The sequence below is a fragment of the Nothobranchius furzeri genome, chromosome 18 (assembly GCF_043380555.1).
Source record: "Nothobranchius furzeri strain GRZ-AD chromosome 18, NfurGRZ-RIMD1, whole genome shotgun sequence".
NCBI lineage: Eukaryota > Metazoa > Chordata > Actinopteri > Cyprinodontiformes > Nothobranchiidae > Nothobranchius > Nothobranchius furzeri.
This window is the reverse complement of record NC_091758.1, coordinates 19,166,970-19,185,497: the sequence shown is the minus strand read 5'-3', so window position 1 is coordinate 19,185,497 and position 18,528 is coordinate 19,166,970. Positions and strand designations below refer to the sequence as shown.

Here is an 18,528-nt window from a genome sequence, read left to right as displayed (position 1 = left end):
AACAACTAGATGCAGCAGAAATGCTGCTTGTGATATTTTCACTTAATAAAAAAAACCCTGTAATGAATGCATGAATGATTTCAAGTGCTTTATTTAAAGTAGGCAGGAATTAAAGTGAATCTTGCAGATTTTCCCGGATACAACTTAAACTGAGCTTTTCTTTTTCAGCCTGAGAACAATAAATAACTGATGCTAATGATATCTTGTGAAGTGTGCTGTGAAGTGTGGCTCAACATAATCATGATTCTTTTTATTCTGCACCCCCGTCACCCTGTCCATTCAGATGTTCCAGACAGGAAACTTTCCTCAGATGAGGCGGAAGCCAAGCGGATTGCAGAAATGGGGAAACCAGTCCTGGGGGAGCACCCCAGACTGGAGGTCATCATTGAAGAATCATATGAGTTTAAGGTGAGAAAAGCCACTTTTAACACAATTTAAACAATCTCTTTTATTTTAAGTGAAAGAATCTGAAGGTGCGTAAGCATGCAAGAAAATACTCTATTCCTGAGGCTATAATCGGGTTTCTGCTGCTTAGGACTGGATTACACTGCCACCATGTGGTGAAGCTCCAGTATGACTTCTGTGGATCACATCTGTGATAGAATGAAGACTAAATCTGTTGAATATGACTCTTACGTAGAGCACAGTGGACAAGCTGATCAAGAAGACCAACCTGGCTCTGGTGGTGGGAACAAACTCCTGGAGAGAGCAGTTCATGGAGGCTATCACAGTCAGTGCAGGTAATGTTTACGCTTCTATGGGACGCAGTTATGTGGTCGTGTGTGACACTCAGGAGGTAACAAGAAAGAAAACAGGTGTATCTTCCTGATAGCACCTGAAATGTTCATATGCATGTAATTATGTAAGTATTTGGGGGTTTCGTTTTTCCTGAGTGAACTTTCACCAAACGTGTTGATTCCATATTTTATTTTAGTGGCTGTAAAGAAGCAAAACATCTGCCGGTGTATTTTCATTCAGTGCTCCTTTGAAAGCGTTTGAAGCTTAGGAGTAATCTCACAGAGCCTACAGACAGCTTATCCATCACTCAGCATCATCGGATCTCCGGCGGTGCAGCTGCACTCAAAGAGAGAGGCCTTGGTTTGTCACTTTGGTGCTGAAATATTTAATCAAGTGCTGCTCTTTACATTTTCATGATCTACCCTTGGCTGAAAAATGCATGTGGCTCTCATGGCCTGACACTTTGAATCATGGCAGCGTCCCTGCTCCTCGCTGGGACACAGCTCCCTTGTGAATCTCTTGAATCTCATATAGTCTCAGTTTATTGGAGGATTGGAGCTTGGTGACTTGTTTCTTTGGCAGAATGCAAAATAGGCTCAAAATACATTATTTAATCTTGCTAATCATACTTTTTAACATCAATTATACAAAATGAAAACACATTTTCTACTTGTTGTAAAGTTTTGTTTAATTTGATTTCAGTTTTCTTCACATTTTCTTAACAAAGTTCAAATGAAAGTTTTCAGCTTTTTGAATTATTGACCCGTTGGTCTCATTTGTTACCCAACAAAAAAAGCAGCTGTTCTTCTGTGGTCTTTGGCAATGACAAAGTCTTCATCACACACTAAAAGCGGAATATGCATGAAGTAAAAACGATGTGATATTTAGAGGAATAAGAGAATATTCTGTCTTATGAGAGCTTTTCTCTTTTTTTCCTTCTGTAACCCCTCGTTTTCTTTGTTGTAATTCCCTCCTCTTGTCATCACTTGTTTCCTCTGTTTTGTCTCCTTCTGCCTTTTATTATTCACCGTCTCCTCTCCCCCCTTCTCCTTCATCTTTGGCCAACTATTCTCCTTTCTCTTGCTTTCCCATTTGTCCCCGTCCTCCCCCTTGGCTCCATTTCTGCCCTTCAGATGAGGACGAGGATGACACGGGAGAAGAACGGCTTCCTTCCTGCTTTGACTACGTCATGCACTTCCTCACCGTCTTCTGGAAGGTTCTGTTTGCCTGCGTTCCTCCCACCGACTACTTGAATGGTTGGGCCTGCTTCGCTGTCTCCATCATCATCATCGGTCTGCTCACAGCCGTCATCGGCGACCTGGCGTCCCACTTTGGCTGCACCATCGGCCTGAAGGACTCCGTCACCGCTGTGGTTTTTGTCGCGCTTGGCACTTCAGTCCCAGGTGAGCTCAGGAATAGCAGAGAGGAACCTGTAGATAAGGACGTGTCATTTTTAATACTTCAGTGGATGTTATTTATACACCTGTCCCCACACACTTTCTTATCTGGACCACAGGGCAAATGTGTTTGAGCTCAGACAGCCGTGTCATTATTATAAAGTGAAAATTAATTTTTTTTTTTACAAAGTTTTTTAATTATGACCACATTTGTTTTGGTGTAATGTCTGCCTTCGTCATAAGAGTTAAAGAGCATGTGCACTGACTAATCTTTTTTTCTTGTTATTTTTTAAATATGATCAGTCACTCCGAGTTTTACGTGTAAGCTAAACATTAAAATAGTCGTCCACCCCATTTCCTGCATTAGCCGCCGATACTAAATAGATGAATTAGAAAAGCGAGAATTGAGGAAGGCTGTTGTTGGTTTAACATCCAGGAGAGAGCAGAACGCATCTTGACTAGTAGAAGCTAACTGTTAGCATTAGCAACTCCACAACATGGCAGAACTCCTCCAAGCTTGTGTTATTTGTGGAGATAAAACTTCAAAGTTGACTAGCAAACAGTCCGTGGTAGAGTTGCGTTGCTGTTACCCAATCAGAGGCGAGTTGTCCAAATACCAGGAAATAAGATTCTAAATTCTGCTGTCTGAAGCTCACCTCTGCTCTGGCTCACTTCTACTTCCTGAAACGGGAGTGCCAGAGCTTTTTTACCTTAGAGATTGACTCACAAGGCCTTCATTTATACTAGAGACTGCTGCAAATGTGTTTGAAAAACAAGTGAACTTGCTCTTTAATGTTGTTTCATAAAAAGTAGATCTCTCCATTTGAAGACATTTTTGGGATGTTGTCCATTTTTAAACAAGTGTTCACACTGCTTACTGTTAAATGTGTAGTTGAAGTTAGCCTCTTTGACTCTGATCTCCCAAAAATAAAACTCTCCCGTCCCATCACAGCTCCAGGGGATGCTGCTGCAGACAAAATATGGCTTCCCGCTCATTGTTTACATCGCTTTAAATTTTGAAAAATGCATTGATTTTTTGGAAAAACCCAGAATACATCTACTTTCTGCTTTGGATCCTGTAAAACAGGGATTCCCTAAGTGTGGTGCGCGCACCCCTGGGGGTGCGTGAGCTGCTGCTAGGGGGTGCGCGAGGTGAAAAGTGTAATGGCTGCGGAGCTCAGAGAAGTCTGTCATATGTCACCATTAGCGTAGCCAGAAACTCATTTGTGGGTGGGCCTAAGAAAAAGTAAGTGGGCACAATAAATGTAATTGAAAACAAGTATATTTTGCGTGTGTGTGTGTGTGTGTGTGTGTGTGTGTGTGTGTGTGTGTGTGTGTGTGTGTGTGTGTGTGTGTGTGTGTGTGTGTGTGTGTGTGTGTGTGTGTGTGTGTGTGTGTGTGTGTGCCCTAGCTTCATAATAATAATGCGCTCCGAGCTTCAGCACTCTGACCTGCGCACGCTGTAAATAGCAAGATATGTTCCGCACAGCGCGCTGAAGATCTGAAGTTCAGAGTGTGTCTGTCAGAGGTCAGACGCGTTCCAGCGGAACCACGGCTCACGGGTGCACATGTGAGCACATCTGGGCTGGGCAGAAGTAATTTTACAACATTGGTTTAAATAGCGCCAATAACGAGACGCGGTGACTGGAGCGGCTCATGGAGCTGTGCCACACACACACATACTGATTCGACAAGTGCACGCTGCGCTGCGCCACGCCGCGCCGCGCCGTCAGACTGAAGGCAGAAATGAGCGCTGCCTCCTCCGTGATAAAAACTTTTAAGAGGTTTTATAACAACATTTTTCATTCAATGCCATATTAAGATATTAGCTTCTATTTTGGGATGACGTATTAAAATCGAGTCCGCTCCAGCCAGTGAATCCTCATGAACCTGACCACAACTCATGTTACTGCAGCATTTGTTATTCCAGTCAGCGTGGCAGCGGATGGTAGATTCAGCCACACCATAAAACAGCAATAAGTCGGTCTGAGGCAAAAGTGAACCTCATGGCTTTTCCATATTTTCCCCTATTGACATTTGATTACGCACAAGTAGGTGACCAGCTCAGGTTTACGCAGAGCAGAAGGAAGGAGAGAACTCTGGTTAAACGTTCCTGCTTTAAGAAAACCGTTAAATTGCATTTTTTATGTGCTACCTGGGCACTCTAAATATTGATTTAAAATTAAATCAAAGGAAATTGTAATGGTATTGAATGTTTATTAATTACTATTTCAAAAATACATAATACATAAACATAAAAATGAAAGTGATGGGAAAAAGGTCGATCGAATTTTTTTAACCTTGTCTGTCGAGTGACTGTTTAGCGTGATGTCTGATATATATATATATATATATATATATATATATATATATATATATATATATATAGAGCCATGCCCTGATGTAGGGCTGGGGGGTGCGTCGACATGGTCGGGACATAGAAGGGGGTGCGCGGCTAAATACGTTTGGGAACCACTGCTGTAAAAAATACTTAAACAGGACCTGATCTCTCCATGCTGTCAACTGACCAAAAAGGTGCTCTCTTTTAGGCCCTGTTCACATAGCAAGATATTTATGCCAGTTTTTGACCCCGTTCTCCCCTTCTGGCAATCTTAAAGACACCCCTATTACTGTGATGGCTCTAAAGATAATCTTATCAGATATTCCTTCAGTGTGTGGTGTGTTGAGAGTGCTCTGGTCTGCTAAGAACGTCGAGACCACCCCGACTGTAAATCAAAGCTATTAAACGTGTTGGAATGTCTTGCCCCATTTCAAGGACAAACAAGCCTGCATCCTGTTGAATGTGTCATGTAGCCAATCAGAAAGCTCACTGCATGTTCATCTGCTACCCCTTTTGTTTAAGCTGAAGTCACCTTCAACCACAAAAAGGTTTTGCTAGATTTCTCATCAACAGTAAATGTTTGTGAGTCATATCGGTTCGTGTTTATGACCAAAACCGTAGTATTCATGATTTTTTTAAACACACCTGTGGAGTCTCTTGTTTAGAAAACCTTCCCATGTTCTTGCTTACAAAGTCTACTTCCCTTTTTATTTTATTTTTTTGCATTTTTATTTTTTATTCTACAGCTATCTGTAACATTCTTTTAAAAATCAAACTGCATTTATAAATTCTGTCATGCTCTTGACATCTGCGCTACCTCAGAAACAGATTTTTCCTGACATCATCTTGTTCGAGTCTGTTTTGTTGTAGGCTAAATTTTACCAGCAGCATTCTGTCTGATCCATAATGTTCAGAGAACCGTACTCATTGTCTCTGACTGAAGGAGATGTGGCTCATGTTGGAGTTCCTGATTACGTCGGCAGACCATAGCTGCTCACTAATTTGCATGTGACCATTTAGATCAGGGGTGTCAAACTCATTTTAGCTCAGGGGCCACATTGAGGGAAATCTAGTCGCAAGTGGGCCGGACCGGTAAATTAAAAACAACTTCAGATTGTTTCCTTTGTTTTAATACAATCAATATAAAACAAGGCTGGAGCCTGAGGACAGTGTATCCAAAATAGTACAAGTACAACACCTGAAGTGTACTTGAAAATTTGGGGAAAAAAATATATATATATATATATATATATATATATATATATATATATATGTATGTATATATATATAATCAATTAAAAAAACATTCCTTAGTGATTCAAAGAGCTTACAGATCACATGGCCAGATCAGTTTCATGCAGCACTTAAAGTATATTTGACTCATTTTACTTTACATCTTTTAGCTTTCACCAGAACATCAATATCAGAAGTCACATCCTGAGTGGCGGCCAACTTCAGGATGTGATTCAAGTTCTTGTGTGAGCCTTGAGCTCAACTTTGTTTTATTTATACTCATTACAGAGAAAACTTGCTCACAAAGATAAGTTTATTTTCACTCTACATTGTAAAGTATGAAAATAAAGTTTACACAACCATCTCGCGGGCCGGATTTAACCCGCTTGCGGGCCAGATCCGGCCCGCGGGACGCATCTTTGACACCCCTGATTTAGATGTTCTCACATCCTGACATTCTCTGGATACTGCTTAAAAGATAATGTGACTGAATGAATGGATCAAACCTTTCTTCTCAATATTTTTATTTCCATGGTTTTAGGTTTGTGTGTGTGTGTGTGTGTGTGTGTGTGTGTGTGTGTGTGTGTGTGTGTGTGTGTGTGTGTGTGTGTGTGTGTGTGTGTGTGTGTGTGTGTGTGTGTGTGTGTGTGTGTGTGTGTGTCTCTTTGAATGACCTCAGTTTGGAAAAAAATATAGATCAGTTTTGATTCGATCAACAAGCTATCAGCTCATTTGACCAGAACTGAGACCAAAGTGAATGAATCTTATCTAAAAACAGCAGTGGTCACGTGATGCAAGTCTGTTCCATTAAACCGTTTTTTTTTTTTTTTTTTTTTTTTTGACTGAGGAAGAACAGTTTTCTCGCAAGACATCGCCTCGCAAGGCCAGGCGCTTTGGCATTGAGAAACACCCACTGACTAGTGTCAAGCAAGCTTGTAGCATCAGCCACAACTCACTGGGGGTTGAGAAGACAGAGCAGAAATGCACACACAGACACACACACACGTCCACACACACCCGTACACAAACAACATATATACCAAGTAGTATTTCTATTAGTATAACATTGTGATTTCTTAGCAAATATTCAATTTAGTAAGAGATAAACTTGATTGTCTTTATCTTAGTGAATCTATAATTAATTCAACAGGTGAACTAGTAGTAGCACATTTTATTGTATAGTATAAATTAAACTTAATTGTAAAAAATAACTAATAAACTCAAGAAATAAAACATTTGGGGATGTTAGCACAAACAGCTAAACAATAAAAAAGTTTCCTTTATATCGTTTAAAAATGTTTCATCAGATGGGAGTGATGATGATTGACTAATATATTTTATTTCCACAGACACCTTTGCCAGCAAGGTAGCAGCAGTCCAGGACACCTACGCAGATGCCTCCATCGGGAACGTGACGGGCAGCAATGCCGTCAACGTCTTCCTGGGAATCGGCATGGCCTGGTCGGTGGCAGCCATCTACTGGCACATGAAAGGGAAGTCGTTTGTCGTGCAGGCCGGCTCGCTGGCATTCTCTGTCACCCTTTTCACCATCTTCGCCTTCTTGGCCGTCTCGGTGCTGCTCTACCGGCGCCGGGCCCACATCGGAGGAGAACTGGGAGGCTCCCGGAGACACAGACTGGCCACATCAGCCTTCTTTTTCAGCCTCTGGTTTCTTTACATTCTCTTCTCCAGTCTGGAGGCCTACTGTCATATAGAAGGTTTCTAAACGGACAAGACTCAAGGAATAGGAACTTATAGAGGTTTGAATAGAATCAGTTCAGTGGTAAAAAAGAGTGAATTCTCACTGTGGAATCTGGGTCAGTCTCCGATGGTAAGAATCAACCGGACAGGCAAAGTTGGGGTTTTCAGAAGCAACGCCTCCTCTCCCCTTCCCTCTCTCCCTCAACCCCCTCTGTAAGAATGCTTGGAGGTGTGCATCGTGCCCTCTGGTGCCATCAGGCATGGTTCTTGTAGACGTTGAACGTGCACGGGTGTGCTTACAGCTGGGATTGGGTCACCACAGAGCCCAAAGGATGCCCATGCCAAGAGGTGATCCTGCATTCTGCTGGAAGAGTACAGTCTTAAACCTGAAGAGAGCAGAGTCAATCAGAGAGCTATATTTTTCTCAACGTGTTATGAGAATGACTTTTTGGAAGAAAACAAAATAGATAAAATAAAATAAAAGCATATTTTGGGGATAAAAATGGGAGAAAAATCAATAAATGCAAGAAAAAAAGAGGAATGAAAGAACTATTTTCTGATCCTTAAAAAACACAATTATATCTAAAATACGTTGCTGAGTGACTGTGGTATGGATTCATAGTATTTATTTTTATTAGCATAATTTCTTAAGGAGCACTGCGGAGTTCTCAGAAATCACAAAGGCAGAGCGATGATGAGGAGCAGACATCACACCGGCAGACGCATCACCGCTCAGACGAGTCAGGAGGAAAATCTGGACACGTTCAAACTGCCCTAGACATTACTTCCTTACTCTAAATGTATCTATATATAATATATTTCCATATTTTCTGTATATTTTGAATATTTGTTTAAATGTGGTCTTCTCTAACAGAGGATCGCTGTGGAGAAGAGGGGTAGGCTGGGGGAGGGTGGGGGGTCGTCTTCACCTTTTTAAGAGTTGTGTATCTGGGTAAAAGTATGACATTGTGTTTTATTTATTTACTGATCTCTTCTTGGTCTCGCTCAACTTTCACCTTTTCAGTCTGAAAAAAATGTGTTGCTGCAGAAATCAATTCAGAGGTATTTTTTTTTACCATTTCTTCCATGCACTTTGCTGTGTAGTTCTACTTAAGGAGACTTCTACTTGTTCATGTGCAAAAGGCCAATGTTCAAGTTGTCATTGTGGACTGAACAGTGCCTGTGGAGGAGGAGGAGGACAAGGAGGAGGAGGAGGTGTTGGCTGCAGCTGCCTACTCTGGCTCTTTAATAGTGAAGAAAATGGAACCCTGTCCAAAAAGCATCGAAAACTATTTTAAAGCTGCACTGATTAAATGTTCCGGCTCAATAATGGAGTCAAACACCCAAAACTTGGACCTAAAGTTGTCAGAGCTTTTAATACGTCTCAATATTTGTCACATTAACTGCGTTAGAGCCATTTTTGTGTTTGGTAATGTTGATAAGCTGTGGTGGCCATCTTTAACAATGCTGATTCCAAGTTTTAAAAAATTTTCAAAGTCCCCAGAGTGTCCTTTGTGCTTCGTTTTGGGCTGCAGAAGAAAGAAGGAAAACTGTGCGTGCACTAAAAAAAAGATTCTTGGCCTTAGTTGTCAAATTAAAAAACTAAAGTTTTTATGTAAAATTTAACTCTAATCTATAAAATCGCAACAGTTATTTATAAAATAGTCAAATAAAATAAAGTCTAATTGACTTTATTTAGAAATATTACACAGAAAATGTACATGTAATTAAATTAAAATGCAGTCTACTTTTTTGGCCGACCCGTTTTTCCAGACTGTGTGGGCAAAACATTATTTTTCCCATTTCAGATGTTCATTTTCAATTAATGCAGCATTATTTGTGACTTTAAAATTATTTTATTCCTGTATCTTTTTACATTCTTTCTTTCTCCTTGTAAAAGTACAAAGATGTGTGGGTGTCTCCCTGATGCTCTTTTTGGATTGTTGCAATCATTTAAAACTACACTCCCACTGAACTGTTTTTAACAGTGTTTTTATTTTTAAAATAAGAAAAAAAAACTCCAGTGCAAACCAGAAAATGTCTGTTAATTTGCATCAAATTCATAAATAATTAATTTATATTCTTTTAAACCAAAAAAGTGGGTAAAATAAGGGGTGTCAGTGTCCAGTCCTGTGGTTGCACCTCCTTCTCCCCTCGGTCCTCCTCCCTCTCCTCCCAATGTTCTTCCTTTGTGGTGAGCAGTGGTGTAAATACGTCTCGTGGCTGACGTGGATGCACAGTTGCTGTCCCTGGACCACACCTGTTATCCTCACTATCTCTCTCTAAAGGAAACAGTCATGTGTGCTGCTGTGCAGGAGGAACAACGGTTAGAGAGTGAGGCACGACCAACAAGATGTACATAAACTCAGCGTAGGTGTCCTGAGTGGTGCTGAGGGGCGAGGCACGACAACATTCAAGTCACGCTTCATCAGGTTTTTCTGTAGCCGATTCTTCTGAGCCAGTAAAAGTGTGGGGTTTTTATGATTCACAGCATAATTTTGTTACCTTTTTTTAGGTGTGTTCAAATCCTGGAAACATTTAGCGTTAGGGAGTAATGTTCTTTAATTCCATCCATCTAATTTATTCAGTTGAATACTTGGTTTTATTAGCAGGGAGGCAGTTGTCGGTGTGTTTGTGAGGCGAGCATGTTGCCACGGTGAAGTCAGGCATCTTCTCTGCATTCATGCGCATGGTTGATGTCGTTATTGATCTTCACAAGGGGCACAGCTCAGTTCATCATTCAGTACTAAAGATGCGTGTGTTAAGCCTGAGCTACACTGTGCATTTTCCGGCCGTCCTAAACAAATCTTTCGTTGGGAACAGAAGTGTGACAAATAACTGTGAATGTACAAGTCTGTGGCTGTCCAATGTTACTGGCTCTGCAACAGCTTAATGAGCACCCTCACAACCAAAGTCAGCATCCAACAGTCTTCAAACACTACTAGATAACCTCCCGTCTGCAATCGACCAATAAAAATACACGCAGGTATTGACGCGAACAGCTAGTGACGAGAGTAGAATTAACAATCTCAAGCTACACACAGCAACATGTGAACCACTCCTTTTTGGCATTTGAGTTTGGAGACTAAGTGTTAACTATGCCGCATTTTTTCTCTTTTCAGCATTGTTATTTTGGTCAGCTCTTAGCTATTAGTGACATATGCTTTTTGGGGGGTGTGCTTGTGACATAACATGTCCCGCTAGAGCGAGACGTAGTGCAGTTTGGCTCGCTGAAATCTTTGACGGTATGTGCCCCCTTTCTCACGGAGCGATGAGCAGTCCTGTGCGACAGCCGAAAAACGCAGTGCGGTTCGGGCTTTAATCCCAGCCAGCATTCATAAGTGGGTCCCTTATGCATGTATATGGCAAACTGTATGGGTGCCAATAGAGTTTGTCCGCCGTTTCCATGGTGGTCCCACAAGGGCTTTCAGGGGGGATGCAGATGGTTTGACTAATACATTGGCTCGTAGGTCTATGTAGGTACATCTTTCTGGGGCCACCATGGAAACCATGGACAAACCCTGTTGTCACCCATACAGTTTGTCCATATACATCCATAAGGGGTCAACCTTTGCATGCTGTTTGGGAATCTTTTAAAAGAAAGAAAACAAACCTGAAGGTCTTACTATAACCCCTCCTTTCCACCGGAGCCATCAGCAGCACTTTACTGCAGGAGCACATCATGGCTGCTGATAGGAACCGCTGTGGTCAACAGAACCTTTTCCATCGGAGCTGTCAGCGGCGCGAGTCGGCCGCGTCTCAGGAGCAGCTTGTCGTGGCCCTAACGCACCGGTTCTATTTTCTACACGCTACGCCTATGAAACGGGTCAACTTCGACATTTTGGGGGAAGGAAAGACAGGAAATCGGACGCGGAAACGGAACGAAGCTTTGCGAGATTTTCAGAATAAAGAAACATACTGCCTTCCGGTTACTTTACTTTAAAAAAAAGTTATCACCTATCTAGCTGTCTTTTTTTTCCATAATGGATGACGAAAGGTTGATTACTGAAGTGGAGAAGTACCCAAGCCTGTTTGATCCCAGTCACAGTTTTTATAAAGACAACGTCAAGAAGGATAACGCATGGAGTGACATATCTGCGGTTTTGGGGCAAGATGGTGAGTTTATGCTAATTATTATGTTGTAGTTTTCTCCTGCTTGTTGTTGTGTTTACTGATGAAGTCACGCATGATTTTGCTAATGTCACGTGACTTCGTGCTCTGTCGGTGACAGCTGCTCCCCTGCTGCTTCGCGTCTCGTGGGGAAGGCCAAGCAGCAGCTTACGCGAGCAAGACGTGCTGCTGCAGTAACGTGCTGCTGACGGCTCCGGTGGAAAGGAGGGGTTACTTTAGCTTTATTTTGTCGCATTGGTGAGATTGAAACTAAACACCACTGTGCAGTAACTATTGAGAAGTTTAAATGTTTTCTTTTTAACTTTGTTATTGGGTAACACAAAAGGGGCACGATGCAATGGACGAGTATGTTCTGTTGGCCTGCTATGAGACATCAAAATTTATTACAAGCAAAAGTTCCAAAGCTGATGTTTGGGATCAAACTGTTTTCTTATTTTTCTGACAAATCAAAAAACAAATGCAAAAAGATGAAATCCACTTTGTGTGTCACAAGAAACACTGAAACAGCTTCAAATCTTTGTCCGTTCAGTGCATCCTGTCCCCTGTACCTTTGCTTCTATAGAGTTCTCTCTATCGTGTATTTTTAGAATTTTGACAAATTTTACCAACAAACCAAAAGCCTTGATGACTATGAGAATAGAACATTTAAAAAATGTTGCCATGTGGGTTTCACTCAAGTCTAAATCTGTCTGTGAATGCTAACTGCTGTGGAAAAAGCACAACGTCGGACACATCACAGGATTTTCTTCAGCTCACAGATTGCCTGATTTTTGTGGTTTCATGTCCTTTTCAAAGCACTGCAGACGGGCGTCTTTGTTTACATTTTGCAAACTTTAGAATACTCAAAAATCTGAATTTTTAATTGCATCTCTTAGCCAATAAATCCAAAAAGCTGCAGCAAAAGCATCTATGGCATCAAAAGTGATGTTTTATATCTTAATTTTTTTATTTTATTTTTTTTCTAAATTTTCTTGGACTCGAGTCATTCTATAACCACTGAAATTGTAATTTTGTTTTAATAGTCAAATTTCAGTTTTCACTTTGTGGGAAACAAACTCTAGTTTGAGCAAAATACCAATGATATGTTGAAAATGACTGAAACAAGTTCAGTTTTTAAACTTTTTCTAACTCACTCAGTACATTTTAATTTTTGCTTATTATCTCATAAATGTACTGTCTTACCATATCTTATTTAACCCACCACGCATACGTTTCTCCAAGGTTTCCTATTTTTAGCACTACACTTTAGATTATTTGGGAGGATAACTGATTTGTTTCTCTGTGTTTTATTGTGCAACATATTTTAATGTCTCTTGTAAACATTTATTTATTGAAAACGATCTAAAAGAATTGAACTAAAGTCATAAATTTTATTTAATGCAATTTAAACCTGTTTCAGATCATTTTATAAATGTGGGGAAGTCATTCAACGTGCTGTTTCATCATTTGGGCCTAAAAAGGTCTCGTTATTGTTTAAGAACTTTGTTCTTTTTTCCTTTTAACTACAGCTTAAGAAACTCAAACGTATGGATTATGATTTTTTTTTATTGGCTGTTTGAACTGATTTCTGCCAGGAGAAAATGACAAAGAGCGCTAAAGGTTGATGCATTGTGCTTTCTCATTGTCTTCTCTTCTCAAATTGTTTTCCATCTTTTATTGGTGCCAGTTTTACGGAGTTCATTTCCAACCTGAATTTGTTGCTCTGATCTTTGACATTGTGAGTAAATTGTGGTTCACCTCAGTTCAAACACACCATATTCCTTTTTGACGTCATTAAAACGAAGGGGACTGTTCATTTGATAGCTTGTTATGTTAACTTTTGTCACTCCTTGCAATGAATTCTGTTGTTTGTTTCAGGAAATTGTGCATGGACTTTAAACCTTGATTTGAATGTTTTGATTAAGTTTGGTTCATTTTGTTTTTGAGGGGGTGTGACAAGTAAATAAAAGATGCTATTTGAGTAAAAGAGAGCATGTTTGTTTTTAAGTGATGTAGAAAAAGTTAGGACCACCTGGGAGGAATTAAATTAGGTGGAAGTGTCGAGAATAAAGTCAAATTGTGAAAAGGCGAAAATGTTGTGGGGAAAAAGAAAAAGAATGCAGAAGGCAGACAGACTGAGCACTCCACCAGCTACTACTACATTTAATCTCAGCTTGTCGTAGTCATCGTCTTCCTCTGCTTATCCGGGTCCGGGTCACAGGGGCAGCATCCCAACTAGGGAGCTCCAGACCGTCCTCTCCCCAGCCACCTCCACCAGTTCCTCCGGCAAGACCCGAAGGCATTCCCGGACCAGATTGGAGATATAACCTCTCCAACGTGTCCTGGGTCGACCCGGGGGCCTCCTGCCGGCAGGACATGCCCGAAACATCTTCCCAGGGATGCGTCCAGGAGGCATCCTGACCAGATGCCCAAACCACCTCAACTGACTCCTTTCGATCCGGAGGAGCAGCTGTTCTACTCCGAGTCCCTCCCGAATGTCCAAGCTTCTCACCCTATCTCTGAGGCCGCTTGTAATCGTGATCTCGTTCTTTCGGTCATTACCCAAAGCTCATGACCATAAGTGAGGATTGGGACGTAGATCGACCGGTAAATCGAGAGCCTGGCTTTCTGGCTCAGCTCTCTCTTCACCACGACAGATCGGCTCAGCGTCCGCATCACTGCAGATGCCGAACCAATCCGCCTGTTGATCTCCTGATCCCTCCTACCCTCACTCGTGAACAAGACCCCGAGATACTTAAACTCCTCCTCCTTGAACCGTCACCTTATCGTGGTGGAGGAGTTTGAGTGCCCTAATGATCCTAGGAGCTATGTTGTCTGGGGCACTTTGTGCCTCTGGTAGGGTCTCCCATGACAAAAGGGTCTTAGGTGAAGGGTGAGACAAAGAAAAGTTCAGAAGATCTTTCATGGATGTTAAAACAAAGAGTCGGAATACCCGGCCAGGAGGGTTACCGGGGTCCCACCCTGGAGCCAGGCCTGGGGTTGGGGCCCGTGAGCGAGTGCCTGGTGGCCGGGCTTTCACCCATGGGGCCCAGCCGGGCCCAGCCTGAACCGGATACATGGGCTCATCCAACTGTGGACCCACCACCCGCAGGAGGAACATGAAGGGTCCGGTCCAGTGTGGATCAGGTGGCAGACCGAGGCGGGAGTCTTGACGGTCCGATCCCCGGACAAGGAAACTGGTAATTGGGACATGGAACATCACCTCGCTGACGGGGAAGGAGCTTGTGGCAGAGGTTGAGCGGTACCGGCTAGATATAGTCGGACTCACCTCAACACATAGCATTGGCTCTGGAACCCAAGTCCTTGAGAGGGGTTGGACACTCTCTTTTGGTGGAGTTGCTCCGGGTGAGAGGCGAAGGGCTGGGGTTGGCTTTTTGTTAACCTCAAGACTCTCTGCCTGTGTGTTGGGGTTTATCCCGGGGGACAAGAGGGTAGCGTCCCTGCGCCTTCAGGTCGGGGAATGGGTCTTGACTGTTGTTTGTGCTTATGCGCCAAATATCAGTTCAGAGTACCCACCCTTTTTGGAGTCCCTGGGACAAATGCTAGATAGTGCTCCATCAGGGGACTTCATTGTCCTGCTGGGGGACTTCAATGCTCACATGGGCAATGACAGCATGACCTGGAGGGGTGTGATTGGGAGGAACGGCCCACCTGATCTGAACTCGAGTGGTGTTTCATTATTGGACTTCTGTGCAAGCCGCAGTTTGGCCATAACGAACACCATGTTCAAACATAAGGATACCCATCGGTACACTTGGTACCACGGCAGCCTAGGTCACAGGTCGATGATAGACTTTGTAGTCGTATCATCTGACCTGCGGCCGCATGTTTTAGACACCCGAGTGAAGAGAGGAGCGGAGCTGTCCGCTGATCACCACCTGGTGGTGAGTTGGATCAGATGGCAGGGGAAGATGCCGCGTAGACCTGAAAGACCCAAACGCATAGTGAGAATCTGCTGGGAACGCCTGGCAGAAGAACCTGTCAAGACGGTCTTCAACTCCCACCTCCGGCAGAGCTTTGACCGCTTCCCGAGAGCAGTGGGGGACATTGACTCCGAGTGGGCCTTGTTCCACTCTGCGATTGTTGAGGCGGCTGTTGCTAGCTGTGGTCGCAAAGTGGCTGGTGCTAGTTGTGGTGGCAACCCCCGTACCCGCTGGTGGACACCAGAAGTTCGGGGCGCCGTCAGGCTGAAGAAGGAGGCCTACAGGGCGTGGCTGGTCTGTGGGTTTCTGGAGGCAGCAGATGGGTACCGGATAGCCAAGTGGGGTGCAGCAGTGGCAGTTGCCGAGGCAAAATCTCGGACTGAAATTCCTCAAACAGATAATTAGTGTTTAAATGCTCACATACTTAGATGGCCACTATTTTCTCCAGGACTTTGGATAAAAATGGAAGGTTAGATATTGGTCTATAATTCATTGGGTCATCTGGATCCAGAGAAGGCTTCTTAAGTGAAGGTTTGATTACAGCAACCTTAAAATCCTGTGGTACGTATCCATTTACTGACAATAGATTGGTTATATCTACAATGGAATCAGTAACTGTTACATCACCCACAGGTGTTGTAAAAAATGTGAAGGAGGGGGTAACATAAGAATTGCGACAGTGGATTTAAAATGGGTTTAAAGGAAATGCATCTTTAAATAATTTGGTTGGGATTGGATCTAAAATGTAAGTGGAAGGTTTAGATGAAGCTAATATTTTTGATAACTCTGATCCAACTGGATCAAAACGGTTCAAACATAGATGAGGTTCTACAGTTACCTCTGATGCTGCCTCACTTACTGAGGAAGAAGAGATCGCATTAGGGAGGATGCTAAAAATTTTGTTCCTAATAGAATTAATTTTACTTGTGAAAATCCCATAAAGTCATTACTGCTGAGGGCTAAAGAAATAGATGGTTCAGAGCTATGATTCTGTGTAAGTTTGGCAACTGTACTCAAAAGAAATTTAGGATTATTCTTATTCTCCTCAATTAATGCTGAGAAATAAGCAGTTCTAGTTTGTCAAAGCTTATTTTTATAAAGCACAAGACTATTTTTCCAGGATAGGTAGGCCTCCTCATGGTGCGTAGAGCGCCATGTTCTCTCCAATTTTCTAGAGTTTTGTTTTAAAGCTCGTAAATGAGAATTAAACCAGGGAGCCAACTTCCTGTCCCTAATTACCTTCTTTTTTTAAAGGGGCAACATCATCTAATGCCACACGTAAAGAGGAAGTAACATTATGAACTAAGGCATCAATTTGTGAGGGGCTAGAAATGAAAATATTGCCCTCTGCTACGTTCCTCTGAGATGCAGAGGACAGTAAAGATGGAACAGTTGATTTAAAAGATGCAACAGCGTTGTCAGATAGAGGCAGACTATAGTGAAATTTACTTTCATGTCTCTAGAACTCAGTTATAAAAAACTCTAAGGTTATCAGAAAGTGGTCCGAGAGGACTGAATTATGTGGAAAGATCGTTATTTCCTCACACTCTATGCCATAAGTCAGCACAAGGTCCAATGTATGATGGCAGGAGTGGGTGGAGCTATGTATTCTTTGAGTAAAACCAATTGAGTCTAGGATATTACTAAAGGCTACATTGAGGCTATCATTTTCAATGTCCACATGAATGTTAAAATCCCCCACTATAATGACCTTATCAGTATTTAGTACCAAATCGGATAAAAAATCAGATATCTGATCCAAAAACTCAAAGTAAGGGCCTGGTGGACGATATAAAACTACAAACAGGAGTGGTTTTACAGTTTTGCTATCTGGATTAGGAAAACTAAGAATAAGATGTTTGAACGAACTATAGCTATTAATTGGTAAGGGATTGATTAATAAGTCCGAATGAAAAATCTTTCCTACTCCTCCTCCTCGCCCTGTACTTCGAGCAATATGATGATTTAAATAATTAACAGGAGTCGACTCGTTTAAACTAACATAGTCCTCTTGCTGCAGCCAGGATTCTGTGAGAGAGAGCAAAGAAATCTGATTATCACAAATCAAGTCATTAACTAACAAAGTCTTAGAAAAAATAGATCTAATGTTTAATAACCCACATTTAATTTTTCTACTTTTCTGCTCAGTAGAATTTGTTCTAATATTTATGAGATTTCCATGGTTTGCTTTATTAAGCCTGATATTTAATCTGTGTGATTTTGGCCGTGGGCAGGACACTGTGTCTATGGGGTAGTGGGTGGGTAACAGTACAGAAGCTGCAGAGGGTTGGGTTAAACTACGACTCTGCTTCCTGGTCTGGACCCTGGGTTGTCATGGAGGACTAATAAAACTGGCCATGTTCCTAGAAAGAAGAGCTGCTCCATCCACATCAGACCAGGTTTTCCCCAAAAAGTTTTCCAATTATCAATGTAGCCCACGTTGTTTTCAGTACACCACCTACACAACCAGCGGTTGAAGGACATTACGTGGCTAGACATGTCGTCACTGGTCCGATCAGGCAGGGGGCAAGAGAAAATTACGGAGTCCGACATTGTTTTGGAAAACTTACACACCGAAGCAACATTAATTTTAGTGACCTCCAATTGGCGTAACTGGGTGTCGTTACCGCCAGCTAGAGCCCTGCACGGGCCTAAAATCTGAGCCCGTGTCCGGCCCGGCCCGAGGGGGTGGAGCCCCAGCCCGACCCGGCCCGAAAAGGTTTTCAGGATTCTCTGGCCCGGCCCGAGCCCGACTTTTTTTAACCAACTAAATGTAAACAAAGTGCGTCAATCTTGACCAACGTGTTAAAAGACGTGCAGGATCCGAGCGTCGCAGAAGCGCATGCGGGAAGCTTCCTCCCACTGAAGCGAGTGTTTTCCAAACCCTGTCACTCAAGAGAGACTTGTCACTTAGAAAATGTTCCCTGATTATGAAACTTTGGCTGAATAGCGCTTGTTCCTGTCACCAATGTGCAACACATCCAGGAGCCGTCTGAGGAGAAGCCCAGAATCTCACATCCTCTTCAGCTCATAAGCGCCTATGATTACGCACAAGCGTGACCCG

General features: G+C 42.4%; 1 protein-coding gene across 2 annotated transcripts in view; it reads left to right on the top strand.

The window, feature by feature from the left end:
- The window catches only part of slc8a3 (solute carrier family 8 member 3), a 152,499-nt gene extending 144,831 nt beyond the window's left edge, over window positions 1-7,668 (top strand). For both annotated transcript variants that reach the window (XM_015969170.3, XM_015969169.3), the window contains 4 exons: window positions 284-408; window positions 641-740; window positions 1,872-2,141; window positions 7,059-7,668. In XM_015969170.3, coding sequence (XP_015824656.3) covers window positions 284-408; window positions 641-740; window positions 1,872-2,141; window positions 7,059-7,435 — 872 coding nt within the window. In that variant the 3' untranslated portion in view covers window positions 7,436-7,668. The remainder of the gene's footprint in view (window positions 1-283; window positions 409-640; window positions 741-1,871; window positions 2,142-7,058) is intronic.
- The last annotated feature ends 10,860 nt before the right edge of the window (window positions 7,669-18,528 follow it).